Source organism: Panthera leo, chromosome A2, assembly GCF_018350215.1.
Source record: "Panthera leo isolate Ple1 chromosome A2, P.leo_Ple1_pat1.1, whole genome shotgun sequence".
Classification (NCBI taxonomy): domain Eukaryota; kingdom Metazoa; phylum Chordata; class Mammalia; order Carnivora; family Felidae; genus Panthera; species Panthera leo.
Window position 1 is genome coordinate 1,121,636 of NC_056680.1, and position 27,909 is coordinate 1,149,544.

The 27,909-nt window shown below is 63.8% G+C and overlaps 1 protein-coding gene across 1 annotated transcript; it reads right to left on the bottom strand.

Moving 5' to 3' along the window:
- Nucleotides 1–2,570: 2,570 nt before the first annotated feature.
- REXO1 (RNA exonuclease 1 homolog) lies at nucleotides 2,571–24,157 on the bottom strand. The gene is given in 17 exon segments (XM_042927769.1): nucleotides 2,571–2,746; nucleotides 2,833–2,953; nucleotides 3,107–3,245; nucleotides 3,342–3,457; nucleotides 3,892–4,002; nucleotides 4,194–4,267; nucleotides 4,370–4,483; nucleotides 4,600–4,737; nucleotides 4,882–4,995; nucleotides 5,711–5,834; nucleotides 5,981–6,112; nucleotides 6,520–6,683; nucleotides 8,731–8,944; nucleotides 9,719–9,823; nucleotides 10,870–11,031; nucleotides 11,033–12,612; nucleotides 23,902–24,157. Coding segments are annotated over 17 exon segments (3,654 nt in total). The 5' UTR covers nucleotides 24,059–24,157; the 3' UTR covers nucleotides 2,571–2,657.
- Nucleotides 24,158–27,909: the final 3,752 nt, after the last annotated feature.

Below are 27,909 nucleotides of genomic sequence, written 5' to 3' on the forward strand. Positions count from 1 at the left end.
CGTAATTTAGGGGCGGAACCTTGTAAAGCAGACCCTCCGTAGAGTGGATTGGCCCTGGCCGAGGTTGGACGGGACCAGAGTGGGGCTAGGGACACAGGAAGGACGCACACGTAATCACAGGTCTGAGCTTCGTCCTGGGTTTTCACTCCTTCATCCGGCACCCATTAATGAGCACCTTCTAAGCTCAGGTGCAGTGTTAGGTGCTCGGCTGGGGGAGGTAAAGGAGATCGTTAGAGGAAGCCCACGAAGTTCTGGCCCGGTGTGAGCCCACCCAGCGGGCGACCAGGGCTCCGAGGGCCTTCCTGAAGGTGATAGGGGTGGGAGACAGCCATGAGGCTGGGGGAGCTGGGGGGGGGGGCGGGGCTTGAGCCAGGTTGGGGGGGCTGCTGAAGCTAGGGTCCCCAGCAGTGGGGACTCAGGGGGAGGGGCGAACTTGGGCGGACACAAGAGATGATTGAACGCTTTCATATTTTCACTCTTAGAAATCCTCTGGGAAATATGGAAATTAGGAAGGTAGTTGGTTCTGGGCACTTTCACACTGTCACCACCTTCCCCCCTCTGCCCTGCGCTGGACTCCATGCCCAGCCTCCCCTCTCCACCTGGCACTGGGGCCCTTCATAGCATCACCTATGAGCAAATGTTGGTGATGAGGGAGCGATGGGGTGGTGAGGACAGCACACAGGCTGTGACCACCCCCCCCCCCCCCCCCCCCCCCCGTCAGAGCAGCAACCTCCCCACTCCCTCTTCCTAGGAAGCCTGGTCTGCACACCCTCCTTGGCCTTTGAGGGTGGGCGGGGGGTGGGGTGGGGACTGGTAAACCTTTTATTCATTCACTCAACAAACACCCAGCCCGTACCCAGTGGTTAATGAGAAGGACCCAGGGGACCCCATTCCCTCCCTGCAGCCCCAAGAGCCTCACTGGCCAACTGAAAGTTTGCACCCCTCCTCTGGGTCTCCCTGGGGGGCTCGTTATGCTCTGGGGAAAGGGAACGACACCACACAGAAACAGAAATGGCCCTGCACCATTTATTTGGAAAGTTACTTGTTTACAGAAGAGGTGGGAGAAAGTCAAATGGTCAGAACAGCCTCAGGGGGACACAACAGCGGCCGGGGCCCCGACTCAGTCACCACTCCCCAGTGAGGGCCCCTCAGGATCTGGAGGGCGCCCAGTCCTCGGCAGCGCTGGCCCAGGGTGCTTCGGGGGTAGAGGCTGCCGTGTCCTCAGCCTGGGACCTGCCCTCTTGGCCTTTAGCAGAAGCCAAAGTGGGAGTGGCAGGGGCCCTCCTCCAAAAGCCCTCCTGCCTCCACACATAGGGCGCCCCCACCTGCCCCTCCACGGGCTCATCTCTGGCTACACTTTGCGTCTTAAATGGACTAACCGTGGAGACCTCAACACCCCCAGGAGGCACAAGTGACAGGCCGAGTGCATCACTGAGCCCCGTGCACACAAGCACCTCCCGGGAGCAGCGGGCCGGCACTTGGGGAGCGGGCAGGTGGCCACCGTCCCCTATCCGCGTTAGCTCCCCAGACACGGCACGGTGGCTCTCCAGGGCTCTCGCTCCCCGCCCCACGGATAAGCAAGACGGCCAGCCAAGCCAGCTCCGCTCACGGGACTGGGTCACCACCTCCACCATCGCAGAGCCCCAAGGGGGCCAGAAGCGTGACGGGCCCGGGGACCGCAGGAGATGGTTTTCGGGAAGACGAACAAGGTTCTATTTCTGCTTCCCCAATTAGGGGCAGACCGGACCCTGGGGGCAGCTGAGCGTGGAGCCTCACCAGGCACCAAGAACACCACCAGAGCCAGGAGATCTAAAATCCATACAAACATTTATTCTGTTCCTGCCTCGGGTCAGGGGACCAGGGGTCAGGGCCCTAGGGGGGCTGCAGGCCTTTACAGACAGCCCCTCGGGGGGAGGGCGGGGCTCCAGCAGGAAGACAGGGTCCAGAGGCTGGTGGGCCCTGGGGGGTGGCGGGGGGGGGGGGCTGGCTTCGTTCCCAGAGGTCACGGAGTCCAGGTGGGTTTGGGGAGGCCAGTTTCCACCCGCTCGGCCCGGGCCGGACTGGACTCTCCGTCCTGGTGGCTGCCAAGGTGCCGGCTTCTGGCCCCCCGACTTCTCCCCCCCCCCCCCGCTCCCCCGCCCCCAACGGGGAAGGCAGCACCAGGGTCTTCCTTTTCCGGTGGGGAAAGACAACTGTGCGAATCGCCAGGTTTAAATTACAAATAATAAAAATAACAATACAAAATAAAAAAAGACAACCCCTGTCTCAAACACACCCGTGAAAAGCCTGCCCGGCAGGAGAAGGGGCAGGGGCGGGAGGCCTGGCTGCCAGGGACTCCGCAGGGCCCTCTGGGTGCCGGGTGGGGTCTGTCCCGGTCCCGTCTGGGAATGAGCAGCAGTCTCTGGAGGACAGAGTGGGGGGGGTGGGGGGAGAGGCGGGGGCGGCGCAGGGGGGCCAGGTCGGGGGGGGGGGGGGGGGTGTCAGGGCTCCAGGTGGTCTCGGCTTGGGGCTCTTGTGCCGCCGGCTCGTCCCGCTCTCTCTGTTTCCATGTCTCGGCGACGTGGACAGGGTTAGCTCTCGAGATTTATTGCACTGTTTTGGAAGAGGCCTGGGGTAGAGGCCGGGCCGGGGCTGCGGGAGAGGCGGGCAGGCGGCGGTCACCGCTTGGTCTTGGCGTCTTCTCGGATCTTCCAGATCACCAGGTGCATGCAGGCGCTGGCGTCCTCGCTGGAGCTGTGCCCGTCCACTGCGGGGCGGATGGACGCGTCAGAGTGGCTGCGCCCCCGGGGCCCGGCCGCCGCTCCCGCCCCCCGCCCCCCGCCGGCCGCTCACCGTTGTCCTGGATGATCCGTCTGAGGTAGTCAGCCATGAGGTTCCGCAGGGAGCGCTTGTAGGGGAGGCCCAGGCGGTGCGGGAAGAGCACGGACGTGTCCACCACGGTGCTGTGAATGACCTGTGGGCGGGCGGGCGGGCAGAGACCACGGGTCCAGGGCCCCGGGAGGGCCAGGGTAGGAAGGTGCCTGGGGCTCAGACCCGCCCCCACAGCTCCCACTGCCCCCCCCCCACGGAGGGCACCAGGCCCAGGACCCCCGGGAGCGGGCAGTACCTTCAAGGCCAGCAGGTCGCTCTCTAGGCTGTGTCCGATGAGGACGGTGTCGGCGCTGAACATGCTCAGCAGGACGGCCTGGACATCTCGGAGCGAGATGCTCGTGTCCACAAGGTCAGCCTCAGTGACCCCTGAAAACCTGGCGTGGGCGGAGCGGGGAGCCTGAAGGTAGCCAGGGAGGGAGGCGGGGTGCCCGCTCCTGGGGGGGGCTGGGGGGGGGCGGGCGCGGCCACACCTGGTGTTGTAGTCGACGATCTCGTTGTCCGGCTTGACAAAGGTGTCGTAGACCACCCGCATGTCTGTGTCCACCACCGTGACGCGCGTCAGCTCCAGGCCATACGTGGTGTAGGACTGCGGGGCCGAGAGGGCTCCCGTGACCGTGCGCCCCGCCCCGCACCCAGCGCTCTCAGGACGAGGCCGCTGGTCCCCGAGCCCTCTGGCCGGCATTCCAGTACCCAGCAAGGGCCGTGTCATACGGCACGCAGCGTGGGCTGAGGAGTGAGGTCAGAGCGTCTACTTGGCTGGAGGTGGGGGGGGGGGTGGCGGTGGGGGAGCCCTCTCTCAGAAGCTGCCGGCAAGGCCTCGAGGAGGCACAACGGACGCAGCCCGGCACACGGCGCGGGCAGGGCGGGGGGGGGGGGCGTTGGCAGGATCCCCCTTCTGCTCCCGGCTCCTCCCTCTACCTGCTCTCTATCCTAAGACCCCCCACCCCCACCCCCACCTCAAAGCTGTGGGCGCAGCAGCGGGACGACCACCGAACAGAACACCCACGGCAGCCAGCTCACCATTTCACAGTCAAGGGCATAAACGCCCGGGTGAGCATCTTCCGAAAGCTCTTTATCAAAAGTTTTCACAAAGCCTTCCAGGTTCTCCTTCCGGCCGTCCTGCACGTGTTGCTGAGGGGAGGGGAGGGGAGGGGAGGGTGGGTGAAGGCGGCAGGCTCGAGGGGCCAGGCTGGTGCCGGGCTTTCTCCGATCGAAGGACAGAAACGGGGGATCAGGGGGCCGGCCCGGGTTGCACCTCATTTCCAGGCAGGCTGGGGGCCCTTCCCGAGATGAGGGAGTATCGGCGGGCCCAGGAGACCTACCTTGGCGACCTGACAGCCGGCAGAGCCGATGGCAGCCGAGCAGCACGTGTACTGAGTCTCCCAGCCGCCAGCCACTGGAAGGGAGGTGGCAGCGGTCAGGGCCGAGCCTCCCCCGTGCCCCAGGCACAGCCCTGACACCCGCTGTGCTGGGGCGGGGCGGGGGGGGGGGGGCTCACCTCGGTTCCGGCGGAGCCGCCCCCAGTGGTAGTAACACTCCTCTTCGCGCACGCAGCGGCCGGATGAGGACACGAGGTACTCGGTGCCACAGCGGCAGCAGATTCTACAGGCGGCTACGGGGCGGGAGGGGAAGCATCAGGCCCTGTCGCGCCCTGTCCCCACGCAGCCCTCCCGGAGCCACCGTCTCCCTACCCCTCCTCGAGCACAGGTGGTGCTGAAGGCCACTCACAGTCCTTGGGCTTCTTGTCCTCGGCCGTGAAGATGACAGCGCCCCCCGGCCGCTCGGGGTGAGGGAAGGGGTAGCCGTTCTCCTTGAGCTGGTCCTCGGTGAGCAGGTATTCCTTGAGGCGGCCATACAGGGCGGCCCCTGGGGACAGCGGGCATAGGTGGTCAGCCCACAGGGAGGCCAGGACAGCCGTGGCGGGGGGGACAGGAGCTCGGCCACGGCAGCCACTGCTGGGCCCCCAGGTGGCCCGGGGGGAGAGGGGGGGTGGAGGGGTAGGCAGGTCACCTTTCAGATCCTCCACCCGGGGGCTGCTCGGGCGGCTGAGTGAGAAGCTGGTTTTGGTGGCCAACTTGCCCCCCAGCACCATCTCGTGGGACACAACCCTCCGGCCGCTGGTTTCTGGAAGGGGGAGGGGTAAAAACTACACTCAGTCTCCTTCGTCCCTCCCAAGTGCACCCTCCCCCTCCGTACTGCCCTGTCCCCTGGCCTGCTCCTCGCCAGAGGCCTGACCTCCTGTGACCTCAACTCTTCTGGGACGGGCTGCAGGTGGCCTGGAAGTCCCGGGCCTCCTGGGGCCCCTGGAACCTGCCCAGGGGGAGCTGTGGGGGGTGGAGGGGCCGGGGCCAAGGCAAGAGCAGGAGAGCCGGGAGGCCTGCAGACGGACACAGCAGCGTGCCCGCGAGAGGCAGTCCTGAAACGTCCTCCCCGTCCCCACCCCGAGCTTAACGCACAGAGCGGGCCCCACCGAGCTCCGCCTCTGAAGAGGCCGCCCCATTAGCTGGTGGCCTTCGGCTCGAGAGACCCGGCTCTCTAAGGAGCGTGGTCAACAGCGAGAAGAGGCTGCTCTGAGGGCACGGCACCAAGCCGTCTCCGACAGAGGCCCGACAAGCGGCAGCCTGCACCCGCCACCAGCGTTCCCCGCAGGCTTTCGTCCCCGTCTGCCCCCCCAGCCCCGGGAGCGGCAGAGAGCTGGCGGCTGGGGTCCCCGCCCCACCGCTCCCACAGCCCGGGTGGGGAGCAGCCCCAGCACGTCGGGGGAGCCCGTGGCCCTCTGCTAGAGGCGCAGACCCGGATCTCGCAGATGTGACCCCCTGGCCGCCCCGCCCCGATTTACTGTTGAGACCAGGTGTGGGGCTGGGGACCAGGCCCCGGAGCTTCTTGAGGGTATTCACAGCTACGTTCAGATAGATGTTCTTGCTGGGGCTGCGGTCGTAGGCCACCTTCTCCTCGTTCAGCGCCTGAAGACACACACCACAGCCCTGTGGCCCTGTGCTCGGGGGAGTGGAAGGTCCCGGCCCCTCGGCCTAGGACCTGGCCACCCCTACACACACCCCAGCCCGCTGTCCCCCCAGCCGGCCCGCGGCCACCTCCCAGGGTCACGCACCTTCTCTACGGCTTCCTGGTTTGAAGAGCAGAATTTGAGACACTCCTCAATAAACAGGTTGAGATACCGTTGGCGGATGACCGTGGGGACTTTGCCCCCAAACTCTTTTGGGATAATGGGCTTCTTTAAACTCTAGAGAAGACAGACCCATCAGAGACGGCCTGTACCGTGCCTGGTCCCCTGACGTGTATCGCAGAACCCACGGGACACCGCACACGCAGGGTGGACCCTGCTGGGAACTCTGGGCTTCGGGGCCTGAGAGAGCTCATCCCTGGCTCACTGAGGCCAGCACAGCCACGGCAGGGTTAGCCAAAGGGGAAACTGAGGGCAGGCGTGGCGGGGGGGGCGGGGGAGGGGGTACATGGCAGCGTGCCCGCTGCTCAGTGTCTATGAACTGAAGCCGCCCTGGGCGAGGGGAGTCGGTTAGCAAAGGCAGCAGAGGGAGCCGGAAGGGGAGGAGCACCCACGCGGCACAGGGGCGTCGGCAAGCCAGGCGCCCAGGTTCCCGCGGCAGGGGACCCGGGGGGGCGGGCGCTCACCTGTAAAGACGGGCTGTGGGCAACACGCTTGGGGGTGACGGTGGCGGTGGTCTTGGACGCCATGCCGGACAGCGTGCGCGCCTTCAGGGGCTGGCCGCCCGGTTCGGGGCCATTGGGAGGCTGGCCGCTGCTGGCGGCGAGGGTCCTCTTGGCACCTGTGGGGGCTGGCAGGGCACAGGGGACGTGAGAGCAGGAAGAGAGCACACCCATGACCGAGCTGCACAGCACCCAGCAGCCGCGGTCGTTCAGCGTCAGCAGGACGTGCATCTCGGAGCACAGGGGGACGGGCCGGGCTGTGGGGCACGGGCTACGGAATGACATCAGGCTCTATGTGCGTTCGGGCAAGTCCATCGAGAAGGGGGGAACGCAAATGGGGCTTCGGAGGCCGGCTCAGGCAACGTCTCCGCCGGGGCGGCCCGGCGAGTGGCAGGGCGCGTGGGAAGCCTCTGCCACATGCTCCGGCCCCCGACTCCGAGGCATTGACCTTTGAGGGAGGAAAGGCCCTCGCTCCTGGGCTGCGGACCAGAGGGTACAGGATGCCCCCGGCCCAGTCACTGTGACCGGCGGGGCCGGCCCTCCGCTGCCTGTGTGTTCTGCCTCTCCCTTTGATGAGGTCACAAACCAAACAGTCTCCCGCCTCCCCGGGGAGGAGGGCACCCGCCTGCCGGGCTGTTTCCGAGGGCTCCGGGGAGGCGGCGGGGGCCGGAGACCGGGGTGCGGGTGTGCGCACGCGCCTGCACGGGGCTTCTGTGCCGACAAAAGAACGGGAGCGGATGAGGAGAGCACGGGGCCCGGGCCCCCGGCCTCTTGGAGGGACCGTGGCACCACAAGCCGGCCGCGGCCCATCCCACGCCAGGGCCGGCCTCTGCAGAGCGGGCGGAAAACGCGCGCTCTTCCGGAACGGAAAGACAGCTCTTAGGTTCATTTACACACGGACTGTTTGTGCGGCACCCGGGGTGTGCATGGGGAGGAAAGCCAGCACGAGGCATCGGAGGGGACTCCTGAACTTCGGGTGACCCCCTGCAGCTCGGGAAGGTTGCCACCGTGTCTAAGGATGCCGGGTCATCTGCGAGTTAATGCCACCCCAAGTGTGTCTGGTGATGACTGTGGCAAGGACTGTCCCGAGCCATGGAGGATGACCCAGGGGACCCGGTCACGTGCAGAAGGGGTGGGATGACGAGAGAGTCCGCGTCCCAGGATCCACACGGTTCGGGGTGCTCTCCTGTCCCTGCAGCTAAACCACGACTGAAGATCCACAGTGCACACTTCTTGCCCTCAAGTTCTAACTCGGGAGCCCTGGGGAGGGGAAGGAGCAGAAGCCAGACAGTTTACCCCAAAGCAGGGAGAGGCAGGGGAGGGCTGTGGAGGACTACCTCGTGGGGCCCACCCTTCAGGCCCTGGTGACTCCAGGGAGTATCTGAACCAGCAGCAAGGACGCCACCCCGTGCCCCCCGAGGCTGGCCAGATGGCAGGGGGCCTCTACAACCCAAGAGAAGCTGAATGTGCATCCGAACGAGGCCTCCCGGTGGCCGAGCAGCCAGGGGCCCCCCCACATCCCCCAGCTGCAGACGCCAGCGAGTGTCCTGCCGGTCGGACCACGCAGGTCTGACCGGACCCTCAGACAAGACCAAGCGGGGGAAGCACCCACAAGACAGAAGGAAACACAGCCCCGGGGGCCTCCAGACCAGCTGGCTCAACTCAACCAAGCTGAGCGCCTCCGGGGCTGACCCCAGCCCCACAGACCACCGAGGCCAGCCCCCCCCCCCGTTCCCGGGATCACGGTGTAGAGCCCGGTGCCCCCACTCAGGAGCCCGGGGGAGGCAAGGACAAAAAGACCAGGCAGGCAGGGACAGAGTGGAAGTCACAGGGAGATCCCTGGGTCGGGGCCTCAGAGGGAGGCAGGAAGCCGGCACAACAGACTCTCTGGGTCTGTTAGACAGACAAGGGGTGGGAAGAAGGCACCCCGCACACCCTCCACAGCCAGCCCCCGGCTACCAACACCAAGGCCGGGAAAGGCCCGGAGCCGCCGGGCACTGCATCAGGCCTGAGTTAGCCTGCTGCTAACAGTGGAGGGAAACTTTTATCCCCATTCCACAGACCAGCACACTGAGGCCCCAGCTGGGCCCTGTTGGAGTTCAACATCGCTGGCAAAAGCAGAGCCTGGCCTTGGGCTCCTGTCACACCCCCGAGCCCCTGTGCCCCGGGACTCACCTGCAGCCAGGCGGGGGTTGGGGACGTGGGCGATCCTCCTCTTCTCGCCGGGGGCCGAGATGTGGACGGAGGACGACGGCTTCTCGGCCGGCTGCTGGGTGGCCTGGAGCCAGGCGGCGGAGTCCCTCTGGGCCTGCTGGGCCCGCCGGTAGCACACCTCCTGGGCGGTGGGAGGCCGGGCAGGGGGCGCTGGGCCTCTCCTCCCGGGCTCTGCCTGGGTGATGACAAATTCCCGGGGGGGTCTGTATGCTGGGAGCACCCAGAGCAGGCCACACGGGGCAAAAGGCTGACGGTAGGGCCACAGACAGGAAGGCAGGGGCTCCGGGGCCGGGGCCAGGCACGCGGCCCCGGCGCCCTCCTCTGAGTGCTCAGATACCCTGGCAGGAACCAGCCAGCTCCACGCATTGGCCCTCAAACTCATGTTGCCTCGCTGTCCCAGGGCACCTCGGCTGCCCTGCTCTCTTGGCTCCTGGCCTCGGAATGCCTAGGCCCTGCCCTTGGCCCTGATATAGGCGCGGCGTGGGTGGGACTCATTAGGCCCCTGATTGGATTGGCACGCTAATCCAATCCCACTTGACTCCTTTTCTCTGGCCTTCAGCTTAGCCAGGGGAAGGGTCTGGTGATAGAATCCACCAGAGCTCCCAGGTGCTTGGCAGAGAGCCCGGTCCTCTGCCCCAGCCTTCCCTCTGCCACCGACAGCTGTTTCTCTCTTCGGGGTGGGATCCAGCTCTGCAAGGTCGGGCCACCGGTCCAAGATCACACAGCACAGCTCACAGCCAGCAGTTTCCCCCCCGACCCCGTGCCCCTCCGTGCCCCGCGCCACCCACCCCCCCGGCACCGAACCGAAGACCGGAGGTGGGCTCCAAGCACGTCTCTGCCACCACATGGGGAGTGCCAGGCACGTGCCTGCCAGAGGAAGCCGTCAGCAGAGGCCGGGGGCCTTCTCTCTCCCACCGGCCTCCCCTCAGGGCCCAGCAGTGGACTTTACCTCCTTGCCTTGCTTGGAGAGATGAGAAATCCTCCGCTTCTGCCCCGGGAACAGAGTGGTGAGGCCCGAATGGCCCTGGGCTTCGACCTTCTCTTCCTTGGGAGGCTGCAACACACATTCAATCCTCGATGAGGTTCCTCCCTCAGACCTCACCCCCACACCAGCGGGGCGACTCCCCTACCCTCCCCACTGCGAATATGTAACTCAGAAAGGACACGGAGAGTGAGGTGGGAAACCGGGAACACAGTCAAGGGAGGGCCTACCGGGTCTGGAAACACGATGTGGGGCTCTCAGCCCCAACCGGGAGGCGTGCTCTGCCCACTCACAGATGGGGAAACCCCAGCGCTGGCCAGTCCTGCACGCGACTCCCGCAGACGCACCCAGCCCGAGTGTGACCCAGGCCCCGGCCAAGGTGGTCTCGGGCCCAAACCACTGCCTCCTGCTCCCCTCCCTCGCCAGCTCACACGGGGCAACTCAGAAATGTGGGAAGAGAGAGAAAAAATCTGAACAGCAACACCTCAAAGGTCTGTGAACAGAGCAGAGCACTAAAGGACCAAGCAGGCGGCCCGATCTTGTGCCACGCACAGAAGCTGCAGGTTTCTGAGCAGGGACTAGCCCCTCTGGCTTTGTTCAAAGCAAGCACCCTCTGGTGGCAGGACGTGGGCACACTGGAGTTTGGGGGGTGGGGGAGGAGAGTGAGAGGAGAGGGAGGGGGGAGGGAAGGAGTGGAAAAGAGGTTGGGAAAGGAGGAGGAGGAGAAAAGGGAGGGAAGTGGGGAGGGGAGGACGAGAGGAGTAGCCTGGGGAAAGTGGAGAGAGGGAGGCAGGTGGAGGGGGGATGAGAGGGGCACAGGGGGAGGGAGGGAGGCAGAGGGAAGGGAAGTGGAGAAAGGGGGGAAAGGAGAGGGAAGTGGGGGGGAGGGGAAGAGAGACCGTGGGAAGGAGGGGGGGCGGGAGATGAAGGGTGAAGGAGAGGGGAGCTGCCCCCCCCAACAACTCTGCCCGGTCTCCCTGGTTTCGGGGCCTCAGTGGCCACGGGCCCTGCCTGGGGGACCTGGAGCTCTGTTTCCGGACAAGGTGCAGGGGCAGCAGGGCGCCAGCAGGGGCTCCTGGACAGGGAGGGAGGGGAGCACCCCCCCCAGCAGGGCCCACCTGCCGGGCCTGCCGGCCTCTGTCCTCTGTCTTGACACTGGTGGACTCGTTGAAGATGCGCAGACACTCCTCCAGGGGGTCGGAGTCAAAGTCGACCTCCTTCTCCAAAGCTGAGTAGTCCACATCCCCGCCGGCCCCGGAGGAGGAGGAGGAGGAGGAGGAGGAGGAGGAGGAGGAGGAGGAGGGGGGGGGCGGGGGCGGGGGCGGGGGCAGGACAGGGGGGCTGCGGGGCCTTGAGGCGCTTGCGCGGCCCCTGAGCGGGGGAGCAGCCCAGGCTGTGGTCCGGGTCCGAGTCCGAGTCCGAGTCCGAGCTGAGGCAGGGCAGGGCGGGGGGTGCCGCGGGCCCCGGGCCCAGGCCCTCATCCTCACTCTCGTCCCCAAAGAGGTCCGCGTGGCTCAGCGCCCGCTTCTGCAGCTTGGGGGCGTCCCGGGAGGCACCCTCGTCCAGCGAGCGGGCCTTCCGCTCGGCCAGCTTCCCCGGCGGCGTCTTCCCGCCCGTCCTGCTTGGCAGCTGGTGGGCACCCCCGCGGTCGGGCCGGCTGTTCCCTGAGCTGGCCACCGGGGTGGCCGAAGATGGCTTTTTCTTGGTCCCTTCGGGCTGCCTGGCCCTGTGCCGGGGGCTGCCGGCCCGCGCGCCCCGCCGGTCCGCACAGGGCTTCCCGGCAGGCCGCCCCTGCTCTCCGTCTTTACCCCGGTCCTTCCTCCGGACACCGTCCTTGCGGCCAGGGGCGGGCAGGGCCCCGCCTCTCTTCTTCTTGGGTCTCCCCTCCTTGGGGCCGCTGGGGTCCTGCGAGGCCCTGGCCGGGGAGCCAGGCTTGGCCCCGGGCTCCGCACCGGGACCCTTGGGGGGCTGCCCGAGGTCCTCGACGTCATACTGCACGGCCATCTCCTTGGTCTCGCGCAGGCTGCCCTCCTCGGTCTCCTGGACCTCCCTGGAGGCCGGCTTCCCGGGGGCCTTGCCCTCGGGGCCCGCCTGGGCTCGCGGGGGGCTCGTGGTGACCGGCCCATCACCCGGAGCGGCGGCGTCGTCATCCGAGTCTGAGAACCTGGCGTCGCAGCCGGCAAAGGGGTCGCAGGGCTTCTTGAGGGCGGGCGTGTAGGGCTCGCTACCCCGGGAGCCCCGGGGCCGCTTGGGGGCCCTGTCGTCTTTGGAGCTGGCCCTGCTGAGCAGCCGGGCAGAGAAGTTGGACAGAGGGTCATACTCCAGGTCCGTGGACGGCTTGGAGTCATCCACCACGTACTTGCCGCTGGGGACGGGGCGGCTGTACCGCTGGGGCTGGCTCACGGCCTTGGGCACGTACTCCAAGGCGCCGCCAGCCCCTCCGCCGTGGCCCTGAGCGCGATCCACGGCCAGCGAGTACTTGCCGGCCGCCTCGGCGGCGGTGGCCAGGGGAGTGGGCTGGTAGCCGGCATCGGGGCTCAACAGGCCCGGGCGGCCGCCGGGGTTGTAATCGAAGGACAGCGGGAAGGCGTCCTCGTCCAGGCCCGCGGCGGGACTAGCGGCGGGGCCTCGGGGCGCCACGGCAGGGGCCTCGGCCGAGCGGTGCTCGCGGGCCGTCTCCAGGAGCTCCTGGTAGCGCCGCTGCTCCAGCTCTACCTCCGAGCGCACCGCCTCGATGGCCTGGTTGACCAGCTCCAGCTCCAGGATGTCCGAGCGGGGCTCCCCCCCGCTGCCCAGGGCGCCATTCTCCCTCTGCACGGGGGGCTTGGGCAGCTCGGGGTTGTACGGGTCATATCCAAGCCCTGAAACGGGAAGCGGGAGAAAACGGCAGTGAGCAGGCCCCCCGAAGAAGCCGCAGCCACGCGGGCCACAGCCTCAACCCGGGCGTCGCCCCGGAGGGCCGCCGGGGAAGAGCAGAGAAGCAGAACCCACTGGGGGCGGGGCCTCTGGCAAAGCCCTAGGGAGGCCGCCCGGCCAGGAGGCAGGACAGGGGCCGGGCCCCCGGGGGCACGGCCACTCGTCCACAGGCCTCCCGGCATGGGGTGGGGCAGTGGCGACCTCACAGACTGGACAAGTAGCTCCAGGAGCTGGAGTGAGAACGGGAGTCCCACGGACCTGGCCCACACCGAAGCCACGGCGTGCTGCCTCCTACGGACGGGAGCCGGGAGGGTGTGCGCGGAAGGCTGGCCGGCCAGGCAGGGAGCAGCCACGGCCCTCGCCCACCTCCCCTGGGTCAGGGCCACCCCAGAGGTGTCACCTCTAGGGCTCTGTCCCACAAACTTGCTCCCCGCAGTTACGTCCACGGGGCCGTGCACGCGCCAGGAGAGCACGGAGCCACCGAGGGGCCCACCGTCAGGGAGCACGGAGTCACGAAGGACACCCACACGCGATTGTGAGGGGACAGGAAAGGCAGAATGCTGTCCGTGCTGCGGCCCCACGGAGCAAAGCGGAAAAAAGCATTTACATTCACATCGCATTCTGAGAACACCAAGTAGGGTGGAGAGCAAGCCAGCGGCCACCTCAACCCACGAGCCTGGGATCCAGAGTCGGACCCCAACCGGTTGAGCCACCCAGGCGCCCCACCTTACGTCCTTTTACCGTTTCTATCAGTCTGAACAGTCATGCCCGCCCCCCCCCACCCCCACCCCGGGGCGGCTGTGAGACAGACAATCCTGCTTCTGTTCCAGGTTCCAGGGCATGGTCTACGAGACCAGCACGACCAGTGCCACCAACGTCGGCACGAAACCCACCAGAGACTCTCCCTCATGGACAGAGGTGCGGAAATTCTCCATAAAATGTGACCAAATGAAGCCCACCGTTCCAAGAAAGGGACAACACACCAGATTCAAGTTCGCCGTGTTGACGTATTCCAGAATTCAGAGACTTTGTTAGAAATCCCATCTAAAGCGTAGAATGTGCTTTAAAAAAACCTAGCGTAACGTACAAACTTTTCAAACCGCTAAGCAGTATGCCTGAAAGTAACGTAACAGTGTAGGTCAACTATACTCACAAACTTAAAAGACCTTACCGGAGATAATTCTACACCATCACCGAAGAATATGTCAATAGATCCGATGCCCTGTGGTTGACCGTGTGGCAGCGACTCTCCCCTGGAACCTCCAGAAAGGACCAGCCCTGCCCACACCTGGATGTAGCCCGGTGAGACCTATTTTGCACCTCTGACCTCTTCAGGTAAGGAAATCTTGTGTTGTTTTCAGGCCCCGGGTGGTGGTGCCGGCCACCGGCCACCGTGGCCCCAGGAAACTCGACAAAGGAAAGGAAACCAAACCGTGTGGCTGCCTGCCTGCCTTCAGGGGACAGGGAGCTTTGCAGGGGACAGCGCTGGGGCTGGGGCCGCCTGGGGCCCGAGGAAGGGAAGAGACTGCGGCCTGTGGCTTGCCTTTTGCCTTGGAGCCCACATCTTAAGTCGTACTCGGGAGAAAAGGAGCGGACAGAAATGCTTCAGACGCAGACAGGGAGGCAAAACCAGAGCCGGCGGGGGGGGGGGGGGGGGGGGGCAGCCACTCCATGCCCCCCACCTCATGGCTGAAAACTAGAGGGTACGGGGGAGGGGAGACTGGGGGCAGGGCGCACAGCGGCCCCTGGTAAGAGGTGGAGGGACCACCCAGAGGGGGGCCTCCCTCCCAGCCCACCTTGACCCCCCAACCAGTCCAAAGGCACCAATGGGAGACCCGCCCCAGCCTAACGACCCCTGAGTGAACAGAGGGAAGACAGTGCCCTGCCCTCTCCTCCCCGCAGAAGTCCTGGCTGCCAGCAGAGCGGAAGCGCCCAGACCAGCCACAAGCTGGGGGGCACTTACTGGGCACGTGCACCAGGGGCTTGGAGGGGCTGGACTGGCGGGTCTCAAGGGGCCTCCGGCCCAGCCCACCTCACTCCCCACGCTGCCCTCCTTTGGCTAAGAGCCCTCCCCCGGGTGGGGGAGATGGGAGTTAGGGTCCACCTAGCGGCAATGCCCCTCCCCCAGGGGCCGGTCAGGGAGGCACCGATGGGGGTCTTTTCCCTACCCTTCCCCAGGGAAAAGGGCTACAAACAATGCAGGGCAGCCAGGGGCCCCTTAGCTTGGTTCCAAGTAATGAAGCCACTTTACATTTTGAAAGGAAGGGTTTCCCCCCAAGGGAGGGAGAGAGGAGGCCCCACAAAGAGCCTGAGGCCACCTCAGCTCTGGGGAACCGGAGGCAGACAGGCCAGGAAGGAGGCCGTCTCCTTTTCCACCTTGGAGCCCATACTGGCGTTGTCAGGGCAGTCACACCGGCTCGCTCCATCCTCTCTAGCCTCCAAGCACCCTGGCCTCTCAACCGGGAAGGGGCGAGTGCACTTGGGGTCTCAGCAGCTCAGACTCTGAAGGGGGTGCAGCCCCCGGCTGAGCCCAGTCCAAGCACCCAGCCCCTTGGTATGAGCCCTGCCAACACAGGGCGCGTTCAGCCCCAGCTGGAGGCTGCCTTCAAAACCACAAAGCAAAAAGCAACACCCTCAGTGGGCCTAAGAAGGTCAAGGCCGAGAGCCTGCCCCTGTGGGGCTTCTGGTTCCCCACTGGTCCTGTAAGTTTTCATCAATAGCCTGAGGGTCTCTAGACAGGTCTAGGAGCTTTGAGTGCAGCTGCCAGGAGCTCTGTTACAACCTCGTGGCACAGGGAGCCCAGAGTTCAGTCCCTGCAGGCAGGCGCCCGCTGAGCCCCAGCCAAGGCTACTTGAGGCTTGGGGGAGGGGAGAGCAAAAGCTACCTGTTCCAGGCACGTGGCCCCTGCCCCGCCCTGCTTCGGAGGGCCGGGTCCCTGGCACAGCCTGTGGGAACTGGAGGAGCTCCCCAAGAAAATGTTTTGCAAGCCGCGGGGTGCCCGGGGGCAGTGCCCACCCGCCTGCGGGAGCACAGCCGAAGGCTCTGGGCAGGTGGCACCTTGCGAGGCCGGCCCTCAGGGCACCGTGGAAGGCGTCTCCCAATGCTGAGGGGGCTGATCCGGACGGGAGCCAAGAGCGCTCCCGTGGGGGTTTGCCCCTGGAAAAGCAAGATCAATTGGGCTGACTTTTGGAAAAGGAAAGTCACCAAATGCCTCTTCCCACCCCTGCCGCCAGCCCACACAGGCCAAGTCTTCCCCTGGCGGTGCCTGAGCCTCGGTTCTGTGCCCTCGGAGGCCACGCGTCCACCAGACCTGCCCTGCTGAAGGACAGAGCCGCCCTCCTCTGGCTCTCCCGGCCGTGGAGGCCCGACACCCTCTCTGACCACCAGCCTCTAGGACAGGCTTCCAGGCCTGCTTCCCCATCCCCACAAGGAAAGGCCAGACCCCCGCTTTCCAGGGCTGTGGGTCACTGAGTGCAAGAGCCCATTGGGGCTGGGTCAAGGCTCGCTACGGAGACCGCAAGGGGCTGAGAGAACAGCAGGATAGGGCAGCCGGCCCCAGTCACTCCGACCCTTCCCCCTGCCGGGAGACACCCAATTCTGGCCGCACCCGCGCCTCTGTGCCTCACTCCGCTCTGGACAACAGCGCGCAGCCTGCCGTCCACAACGCACGCGGACTCGACGAGACAGCCAAGCACGGAGGCCACACTGGGGGAGGTCCGTGAGCCCCACCGTGAACTTCAGGCACGGACAGAGCCCTCCTTCCACAGATAAGGAGCCGGAGTCTTGGCCAGCCTAGCTGCCAGCCCCGCCCAGCTGGAGAGGTCTGACCCCAAAGCCTGGGTCCTCTCCCCCCTCCGGAAAGGGGAGCCGGCGCTGCCTTCTGAAGGGCTGGCCGTCGCCGCTCCCCTCCTTCTACTCGGCCCAAGGTCCAAAGCCGATAAGCACACAGCGCACAGCGGTCCCACCCCGGCTTTGAGCTCGGATAAGACATCAGCGGGGCTCTCCTCCAACCCGGCTGGCGGTGGCGGGGGCGGACACAGCCGGCTGACCCCGCACGGGGGCACAGGAGGAGACGGTCCCTACAGCACCAGAGATAAGCAGGACACATTGGCTGCTTGTGTGGGGCCGAAGTGGAGACAGTAAACCCAGCCACGTTCTGAGGACTCCATAGGGCGCGAGGCCTCGCAGAGAGGGCGGACATCCCCAGAAGACCACGGTGGCAGAAAGGACACTGGCTGCCGGCCAGCCCTGGCGGGCTCGGCTGGAATGCAGGGTGGATAACCAACGGGGGCACAGCGGTTCTGAGCGCTCACCACCCCTATGGGGGGCAGGGCAGTCCCCAGGTCCTCAGAGGGGCTGGCTGTCACTACTCCCCTCCAGGCCCAGAGGCCCTGTTCCCGGGGCCCCCGACACCCCACTCCTGGACATCCGAGTGCCCCACTGGACAGAGCAGGAGCCTGAAGCCCAGGGAAAAAGTACCTGGCCACTCACTCATTCCGGAGCAGAGGGCAGAGGGCAGAGGCCTGTGGCTGCCTGTGGCACCCCGGACACGCAGCAAGAGAACTGTGACAGCCAACAGAAGCAGGTGTTTGGGAGTGCACGTGAGGGACACCCGGGCTGTGCCTGGGGAGCGGGGCCTGGGGTCCACCTCCACCTTGGGCTGACGACACTGGACGGCCCGACCCCTGGACGGCCTCCCCTCACTGCCCTCTGCCCCCTGGAGCCTCCCCTCAGCTCTGAAGCCCCCAGCCCAGAAGCAAGCTCGAGGCGAGGGCCCCAGGCACGCCTGGGAATACCGGTCGCTCGGCACTCCGCGCTCTCCCCAGGGCCTGATCCTGGGAGGACCAGGACAGCAGTACCCACGTGGAGTCGCGGAGTGTAAATACGACGGGGCTCAACCATGCTGCAAAAACACAGGGAAGCATACGGCACAGGCCAAAAAAACCAAGAGAACCCAGAAATCCCTAAAGAGCACAAAAACGCAACAGAACGGCACCCTCGAAGGACTAGGCCGCACTGGCAACAACGGGCCTCCCAGGGGTGCAGCTGACCGTGGCCCGTTCTCTGCGGCGCCCCCTCTGCTCCTGCGGCCAGGCCACCACGAGCATGGAACACCGCGGCCCCCCTTCTGCCCTCACAGCCAGTCCGCGGCAGGCGCAGATCACTTTCAGGGCCCGAACACACCATCTCAGCACTTCTCTCGCTCTGGCCCTGGTGCGTTTCCAACACGCTGGCCAGTGGATGTTCCTGGGGTCACCTTCCTCCACAACACAGGTTCCTGGGAGGTCCTGGGAGGCCTAGAACGTGGAACAGTGTGCTCGGGATGCTCCAGGTGAAGCTGGCAGGGAAGGAAGGCCATGCCCGTCACGGCCATTCCTGGAACGTGGGTTCAAGACACAGGGGGAGCCGGCTGTGGCCCCTACGAGCCCACACACCAACATCACCCATCAGCATCAGCGGCTTCTATTACCTGACCCCCCAGGAAGGTGCTGGGCCGGGGGGGGGGGGCTGGGGAGGCGGGGAGTGATGAGGACAGATTTCCCAGGTGGGCCAGCCCCTCCCCCACCCACATATTTGGACAGTCTCAGCGGCTCCTCCAGGCAGCCCTCCGCTCATGGGTGCGTGGGGATGGGAGCCCCAGAGCTTTTGGGCCCTGTCTCCTGAAACAGCACCCACATTCCTGCTCTTTGAGGGCCCTCTGGGCCACTCCGCTGGAGAAGAGCACACAGGTCTCCCAGGACAAACAACAGCGTTGTGTGACCGTCAACTAGGACACATAGGGACAAGCTTCACCCGGATGTGCCTGGAGTGAAAGCGGTCCCAGTGCTACCCGGACACGCCCTCCCCGTTACCTGCTGGGCTTTGCCTCCCCCTGTCCCCTGCACCCGCCCCCACCTCCCAGTCTGTGGGGCGGACTCCCAGACCACAGCAGGACTCAGGGGCCCGTGCTGGAGGAGTCAGAATCAGTGTCACAACGCTGACCCCTGCTGGAGCCGCCGGGGATGGCGGCGATGCTGGCGGGCAGCCTCCCCTCCCCCGCCCCAGTTCCCCCCAAAACCACAGGACAGAAGATTCCAGGCCTTTCACTGCACTGTCTCCCAGTCCCAACCAGGGATTACCATCTGCCCACCCCTGTTTCCAGCCGCCAGGCAAACTTCTACTCACCCTTCAAAACCCAGTTCGGCAACCACTCGCTTGGGGACACCCGCCCGATGTCCCTGCAACCTGCAGTTCCCCCAGACCCCAGCCCCTATCTGTGCTGGACACCAATCCTTTGCTTCCACGGTGCCCCATCCTGGTCCACAGGTATGTACTGAATTCAGATCCATGCGGAAGAGCCCTTGCAGGGTCCTGGGGCTAGCTCCCGATTTTACAGAAGACACCCAAGACCCAGCTATACCTGCCTGTGTACGCACGTGTCCAGGCCAAGCCCCACCCCCCGAGCTGGGCCCCCCATCAGCCTCCCACCCTGTTCTCCAGCAAACTACAGCAAAAGCAGGTCCCCCCAGGTGCTCCACGTGGCCGTTTCCAGAAACCTGCAGCGCCTGGGGGGCCGCCAGACCAGAGGCCCTCACACGGCGAGCACACGTGCCCGCTCCCTCAAAAGGCACAAGCCAACGGCAGAAACCCTGGAGGACGCAGCTATCGCGAAGGAGGAGAGCAGTGGCCAGGAGGCGTCTCCCTGATTCCCCGGCAGTCCGCCCGGGGGGCTCCAGGCTCCGGGGAGCCCCATGCCTCCTACCCGCTGCCCATCTGCTTCTTAGCGCCCGGCTGTTCGTCGTGCACATCACACCGACCGGTCTGCCCACTGCACACGCACACGGAGCAGAAAGAATCCCCGTGCGCACACCCCTCGACAGCCCCACGGGTTATTCTGCAAAGGGGATACGGGCTGCAGAGCGGGAGAACGTGCCTGCAGCTCTGTCCGCCGAGGGCCCGTGTCATTACTCGCTGCACGGAAGGGATAACTGAGGCCCAGGAGGTACCGCTGACCTGCTGGAGGCCCCCGGCCAGACGGGCTCTCTGCACAACAGAAAGCGGAGCCAGGAACGCCCTCATTCGGGGCCGCGCACCCCCGCCTTGGCCGCACCTCCTCCCCGAAGCCCCTGGAGAACCCCGCGCAGCCAGCCCCACGCGGGGGCTGGGTGCTCAGCCCCACGGGGAGGGGCGCCCCCACCCGCTCCACGCCAGGAGCTCCTCCGAACCGACAAGCACAGACCTCCCCAGACACCACTCCGAGTCCCCCGGGGGCAGGGTCACGGGGCCATCAGCAGCTTTATGTGCAGACACAGCGATAGGCGTGTGGCTCCAGACCGGCTCGGGGTGCGAAGGCAGGTTTTTTAAGGCTCCTCGGGCATCCAGAGGACTGCCAGGTGTGGAAAGCTGGGGACTCGGTCCCAGGACGGCCCCTCTCCTCACTGGGGCTGCGGAGCCCCGGATCGTCGGACACGATCCGACGTCACCAGTGCAGCAGGGTCACAGCTACGTGAAAGGACAGCAGGCCTCCTCCAGCTCAGGCCAGGCGGAGCACCGCAAGCCAGGAGGCACGGATTTGCAGCAATTTCCACGTGTTTCTTCGGATTTTTGGGGATCGTCCAATGTTTTTAAAACAAACGTTACCCAAGTCCTGAAAAGAAGTGCTCTGAACAGAGGTAACGTGCAGGCTTCACCGGCTGGGACTCCGCCCCTGAAACCACAGGCAGGGCGCACCCGGGGGCCCAGAAAACCCCCACATCTCTCCTCTAATGCCATCCTCACAGAAAACCAGCAACGGCACAGCAGAAGCACCACCAAGGGTACCAACGGCTTCTCCCGTGGGAGGCCTGCGCGGCTGGGCCCCTGGGGGCTGCGGCATCTGGGGAGCGGCAGGGGCTGAAGTTGAAAAACAAAGTAAAGTGGCTGCAGTGAGAATCAGCCTATGACCAAGGGATACTGGGTGACACCGGGGAACGTCTGTTGTCACTGCAGCTGGGGTAGGGGCGTCACGACCGGGGGCGCCCAGCACACCCCCCACGCAGGCCTGGCCCCGAGAACGGGGGACTACTATTCCTCCAACCAGCTTGAGAGCTCCCACCCAGACCCTGCAGGACGCCCAACTCAAGCCCACGTGCCCACCAGCGAGCAAACGGTGCAGGGTCCTTGCTCGGCCCGGCCAGGCCTCCAGACACCAGGCTCTGCTGGGGTTCTCCCGCGGCCTCGGGGCACAGAAACGGTCACGGCGCTGACGGGCTGGACGCAGGAAAGCACACTTCCGTGGTGGGGGGAGTCGCCCCCTGAAACCCACCGGCACCCCGCCCACAGAGGAAGCAGCAGAGGGGCAGCGTGGCCACGCCTCAGGGGCTGCCTGTTCGTTGAGGCCGTGCCCTTCCTGTCCCGAGTCCGCTCGCGGAGGAAACAGAACCCACCCTCTGCTGGGAGGCATTATTTCTCTGGCTCCAGCCCCCTCCTCTGCAGGACTCTGTGGGCTCACAGCTGCCCTACAGAAGCGGTGCTCGCTCTCGGGGCTCCAGATCACGCAGGGCCTTCAAGGGCTTAAATGTGAAGCCCAGGGGCAGGGCTGCCCCGAGAGCCGCCGCCCCTGCCACGGCCGTGACCGCTCCTGCCTTCCAGCCTGTCCTCAGGTTTCGTGTTCAGGTGTCACAATTCTGTGTCTCCCAAGCCTCGCTGTGACCTGCCGGCCCCAGGACAGAGCGCAGAGCGCTGAGCCTGACACACCGTGGGTGCCCAGGCGTGTGTGAGCCACGCAGGTGCTGGGCAGCAGAAACTGGAGGAAGGTGGTGCGTGGGGCGAGGGCCTGACTGCCCAAACTCAATCCCATAACCCCACTTACCGGCCACGTGCACACAGGAGAGTGGCTTCCCATCTCTGGGCCTCAGTTTCCTCATCTGTAAAATGGGGACAATCATCCCTACCATTCAGAGTCATAGAGAGCCTGCCCAAGTGCGTGCTGCCGAAACTGGGCAATATCACACCGAAGTTCGGAGGTGGGGATCCTGAATCCCACACTGGGAAGCACGGGGCTGGAGCCGAAGGTCTGGAAGGAACAGGATCCCTGCCCCGGCCCCTCACGGGCCTCAGACTCTGCCAAAAGTCTCAGGCACCCAGCGGCCCAAGACTGGAGGTGCTGGGCCTCACGGGGACCCCAACGTCCCTCCTGCAGGCTGCGTCCACCAAGCACCTTAGCAACGCTGTTGCTTAAAAATGAGTCCAAGCAAAGCTGGCCCAGCCCACCCTGGCAAGAGCGCCTCCCTGTGCACATCTGGACCGCTGCGGCCTCTTCCGACCCACAGGAAACCGAGCTTGTCAAAATCTGGAGCAGGGGGAGGCTGAAAGGGAGGGAAAGGACTAGGCACACACTCTCCCCTGGCGTCCTCACAGGGCAGCGACCCCAGAAGCATGCCACGGAGAAGGAAACAGAGGGTCAGAGGGGCTGCACGGCAAGGAAGAGGCTGAGCTGGGATTTGGCCCTGCCCCTCTGCAGGAGAAGCGGCGCCACCAGAAAGCAGGCCTTCCCTCCCCTCCCTCCCCTCCCTCCCTTCCCTGCAAAAAGAAAATGCAGACCCACCATGGAAAGGGGTAGACGGCTGCATTTTTCCCCTATAGCAAGTGGGGCACACAGGACTTCCCCACCAAACAGCCTCCTAGAAATGATCCTTTAGGAAACTCACTGGCCATTCTTGACGCAGAAAGAAATCTGAAAAGTGACTTACCACGGGAGGGACACACGAGGACAGAAATCAACACCCCAGAACGGAAGGCTGGAAGGCAACACGCAGACTTGGGGCCAAGTCAGAACGTCAGGGGCATAAGGGAGTGGGCCGGCCCTCTCTGGACTCACCCAGAGGAACCCAAAACCCAGGGGGCTCTTTGCAAAGCAAGGCGTATGACACCAAGAGGCAAACAAATGGAGTCAAGAAACCGCGCCTCCACACGTCAGCGGGGCGCTGACTCCCAGATGCCTCCAACGTGCTGTCCGCCACCTTCCTGGCCCCCACGAGAGACGGGAGTGATAATGACCCGATGCTGAGGTACCAGGGGGCACCTCTGTTTTGTCTTCTCAACAGGTTCCTGACGGCGGCGCCCGTGGCTCGCAGCTCTGAATGCCCCGTGCCCAGAATAGGTGGGGAGCCAGGCAATGAACGCTCGCATCTGGCTGTCTGCAAACCGTCAGCTGCAGGTGCGGGGGGCTAAACAAATTCGTGCGAGAAATTAAAAAAACCCTCCTATTCTTTCCTTGGCAAAATGGGAAAACAGGCCTATTATTTAATCCCAGCCGGCCCACTCCTCTTTCGAAGACGGTTCTGAAATAAAAGACATTTTTCCTGGGAAAAGACAGAGAGGGAATTTGAAATTGAGGCTGAATGAGGGAGTCTGGGTCTGATGGAAAGGGAGAGCCAGTCCTGAAGGACAGAGATCACCAGCGGGAGCCTGAGTTTCCCTCAGAAGGAATGACACCACTTAATCCTCCCTCCAAGCCTTTCCCTGCGATGTCCTCCTCCGCCCCCCCCGCCCCGCCCCGTTCTTAAAGTCTCCGCTGAAATCCCACACCTCCTACAAGAAGAGCTCCCAGCTTTCACCAAACTCTGCCATGACAATGACAATCACCGCGAGGATACGAGGTGCAGCCCGCTAACATTCTCTGCCCAACCGAAAGAAGGTCATTTCCTGGGAGCCTATCCGCCCTCCCGTCCCAGTCCCTCGGGTTTGGCTTACTCCCTGTCCAGCTGCGTCTGACACAGGGCTCGACACACAGTAGGTGTTCCTAAGACCCTCCCGACCCCACTACTGGAGGCGCGGAGGGGGAACGCAACGCAGCAGCAAACAAGAGCTGCCACAGCACCTGGGGTTGGGGGCGCGGCGGGGATGGTCACCCCAGCGAGAAACTCGGGTGCGAGTAAAGGCAGGGGAGTCCTGGGCCTGCGGACCAGTGTCAGCCGCGCTCGTTTCCCGAGCCCCGTGCTCAGCGTTCGGCCTGCGCTAGCTCACTGCACCCTCGCGACAGCTCTAGGACGGCATGCCCCCTCACGGTTACACCGTACGCTCATGGAAACGGAGGCTCGCACAGATGCCGCGACTTGCACCGGGCCCCGGGGTGGGTGGTCCCGGTCCCGGCTGGCGAGACGACGCCCACCAGCGTCCGGAGAGGGGTCTGGGCCGAGAACGGAGGAGCCGGGAAAGTCCCAGCCGTGGAGTCTAGCCCCGGGTCGGGGCGCCAAGCCCAGGTCGGGCATTACCTGCCGCGGGGGGCGCCGCTCCACCGCCGACCAGCGCGCCGGGGCCCCGGGCCCCGCGGTGCCGGAAGTGGCAGTAGGGCCGCCGGCAGGGCCCCCCGGGCGCCCCAGCCCAGTAGGGGCAGTCGATGGCCCGGAAGAAACCGGTGGAGCGTAGCATGGTCCGTCCCGAAGCGGGACCCCGGCCCGGAGCCGCCCGGGCCCCCGGGCCGCTCACTGGCGCCGCGGTCGCCGCCGCCCGCGCCTCACGGACCCCGCTGCCGCCATCTTGCTCCGAGGCCCCCGCAGGCCCCCGGGACGCCGCCGCAAGGGACCCCGGGAGCGGCTGCCCGCAGCGCGCCTGATCAGAAACTCCAGCCCTCGAGGAACCGAGGCGCTTCGCGGACCCGTGGGCAGGGACAGGTGGCCGCGGGAGGAGGGACGGAGGGTGCGGGCGGCCCCGCCTGCGGCCTCCAGGGGCTTCGCCGGCGCCGCCGCCGCCGCCCGGCCCTGAGCTATGGCAGCAAAGCCATCTTGAGCCCGAGGCCCCGACGGCGCCTGGGCTGTCTACTGCGCGCCTGATCAAAAAACAACAACAACAACAACAACAACAACAACAACAACAACAACAACAACAACAACAACAACAACAACAACAACGAAGTCCGTCAGGACCAGCTGTCATGCATTTGCTATTAATTTGCGTTTTAGGAACACGTTGCCCTGAAGTGCCCCCTGCTGGATGAGGCGAGCCCTACAGGCGCGTCTTGTGCCTGGGAACCTGCTCCGTTTACCCCTAAAGCTTACCTCCGCCCTGGTGTGCAGCCGACTTGAGTCAATGAGTGTTTCCTTTCTCCCCGCTGGACTCTTGTCCCGGACCCACAAGAATCCCGTTCTCACTCATTCATGTGTTCACATAAAACCGCGTGCCGAGTGTATACCAAGATCTACCCTAGATGCTACCTTGACCTGGACAAATGAGCGATATGGTGGGGAGGGGAGGGTCCCTGGAGCCTGGAGGGTTAGGCCAACATCTTAATGAAAAATTGTAAGAATGCGGCTCCTGGCTGGCTCAGTCGGTGGAGCGAGTGACTCTTGATCTCAGGGTCCTGAGTTCAAGTTCATATATATATATATATATATATATATATATATATATATATATATACAGTATATATACGTATGTATATATATATGTATGTATATGTATATGCACACACACACACAAGTATATAAACGTATATATAGTATATATGTAAACATATTTATAATCCATACTATGTATGTTGGTGGGATTATAAAACGGTGCAGCCAAAATAGTATGGTCGTTCCTCAAAAAGTTTAAAATGGAGCTACCCTGTGATACAGCAATCTCACTTCGGGTTGTATATCCAAAAGAATGGAAAGAAGAATCCTGAAGAGGTATTTGTACACCCCTGTTCACAGCAGCATAATTCGCAACAGCCAAGAGATGGGAACAGCCCTTATCTATCAACAGGTGAGTGGGCACACAAAATGTGGATTGTCCATGTAATGAAATGTTGTTATTCAGCCTGAAGAAGAAAGGACATCCTGCCACCTGCCACCACGTGGACGGACCCGGAGGACACTGTGCAGAGTGACAGAAGCCAGACACAGAAGGGCAACATCCTGTGTGACCCAGCTCACAGGGGGTCCCCTGGAGGAGCCCCGTCCACAGAGACAGAGTAGATGGTGGGAGCCCAGGAGAGGCCAGGGGACAGGGAGTCGGTGCTTCATGGGGACTGAGTCTCAGTTTGGGGAGATGGAAAGTTCTGGAGATGGATGGTGGGGGTGGCTGCACAGCAGTGTGCATTTGCTTAATGCCAGTGAACTGTACTCTCGCAAGTGGTTAAAAGGGAACGTTTTGTTATGTATTTTTACCGCAATTACAAATTAATTGACTAAGAAGGACGGTAATGGAGGGCAGGTGGGGTGGAGAGGGTCAGAGACGACTCTCCAGAGGACACGATCTGATTTTTGTCCGAAGTCTGTCTGGTGGCTGGTCAGTGGGCCCTGAGGGCGGAGAGCCCTTGCCTCTTTGGCCAGATCACCGAGAGCCCCTGGTTTCAAACGCAGTAAGCGTTGACAGTGGAGGGTGCACGGAATATTGCGGGGGGGGGGGGTGGATTCTGAGCGCAGACACTCTTTCTTGAGCAAGTGTCCAGGCAAGAGGCAACCTGCGGCTGTGAATGTGTGAGGGTGCTTGTTGTCCAAACCAGGAGGGCAATGGGGAGCCACAAAGGGTTGGGAGCCACGGAGGAGGATGAAGTGGGGTTTCTCCAATTGACAACCACATTTCTCCCCGAGGGTCTCCCGCCACGGCAGCCTCACAACATTTTCTATCCCCGACAGCGAACAAATTTTTTTCACACCTGCCTCCACCCACCCCTCATCGGACTAAGGGAACCTCAGGGCCAGGGCCCGTGACCACAGGACCCGGCTGGACACAGGACCTAAACACACATCTGTAACATGGATCAATGAATGTTCAGGGAAGGAATGTGTCCTCAGTTCTAGGCGGGTGCGGAAAACCGCATGTGATGTGTGCTAACTGGGATAAGACTTTAGTGACCGAAAACAAGAAATGCGGGCAGGGGTGGATGGGACAACAGGGCATCCTGGACAAATTCTTCCCCGCTTCGTTCCCTTTTTATTTAGGGGAAGTTCACATTAACAAAACTAATCATTTTATTTTATTTTTTAAAATATTACTGTTAAGTAACCTCTACCCCCCACATGGGGCTTGAACTTATGACTCTGAGGTCAAGAATCACATGCTCTACCAACTGAGCCACCCAGGTGCCCCCCAAATTAATCATTTTAGAAGTGAAAATTCAGCACCTGGGTGGCTCAGTCAGTTAGGCATCTGACTTCAGCTCAGGTCATGATCTCAAGGTTTGTGAGTCTGAGCCCCGCATCAGGCTCTCTGCTGACAGCATGGAGCCTGCTTGGGATTCTCGGTCTCTCCCTCTCTCTCTCTCTCTCTGCCCCTCCTGCATTGGCACTTTCTCTCTCTCTTAAAAATAAACATTAAAAAATTACAAAAAAAATAATTACTTGATCTTAAAAAGTGAGAATTCAGGGGCATTTGGTACATTCACTGTTCTGTGCAACCGTCACCTCTGTGTAATTCCAGAATATTCTGAAGCCAAAAAGAAACCCCATCTCCATCAGCCATCACCTCCCCCAGCACGCCCTCCCCCTCCCCGCCCCCCCCCCAGCCCCCCTCCTGGCCGTGGACGAGCCCGTTCTGGACGTTTCACACACGAGGACTCGCACCCCGTGTGGCCTCTCGCGTCTGGTTCCCTCCCTGAGCGTCGTGTGTTCAGTCTGTCCCGCGGCGCGCCTGTGTTCAGGGTCCCGTCCGCGGGGCGCCGGGTGTGGGCGCCTCGCTCCTGCTCCCGGCCGAGGGATGTGCGCGTGCGCGGTGGACACGGTCATGTCCGCTCACCTGTCAAGGGCCCCTGGCTGCGGCGTCTCTGGGCGGCGTGCTCTGTGCTGCTGTGCAGCGTGTGTTTGCTTTCAATGTGCGTGTTTGGGGACTAGGTTTTTTGAGTGCTGTACTAGCTTTTCAAATGATATAAATCTGTTGCCGCCCGTGTTTAAAACTTGGGGAGACGTTACCTAAAAGTTGCCATCCCAGCCTCTGTATGAACAGTTGGCCACCCTTGGGGTCCAGCGGCTGGTGATTGCCACCGACCCTCCCAGCCTACTGCCCTCCTCACCTCAGCCACCTGAGGCCCTGAGGCCCCTCATGCAGGGGTCTCTCAACACCCGTCATCGCCAATAACAGAAGGGTGCGCCCCTGAGAGTGGTCTGACGGCGCGTGCGAGGTGAAGCGAGGGCCCCCCTCTGCGAGAGCCCGCCTGGTCTCCATCCACGCCCGAGGATGGCCTTGGTCATCCATTCAGCAAATATTCACCGAGTACCTACTGTATGCCAGACACAGTGCTAGAAACATCGGTGAACGAGGCAGAGATCCCGACCCCGGTGGGAGTAGCGTTCTCAATG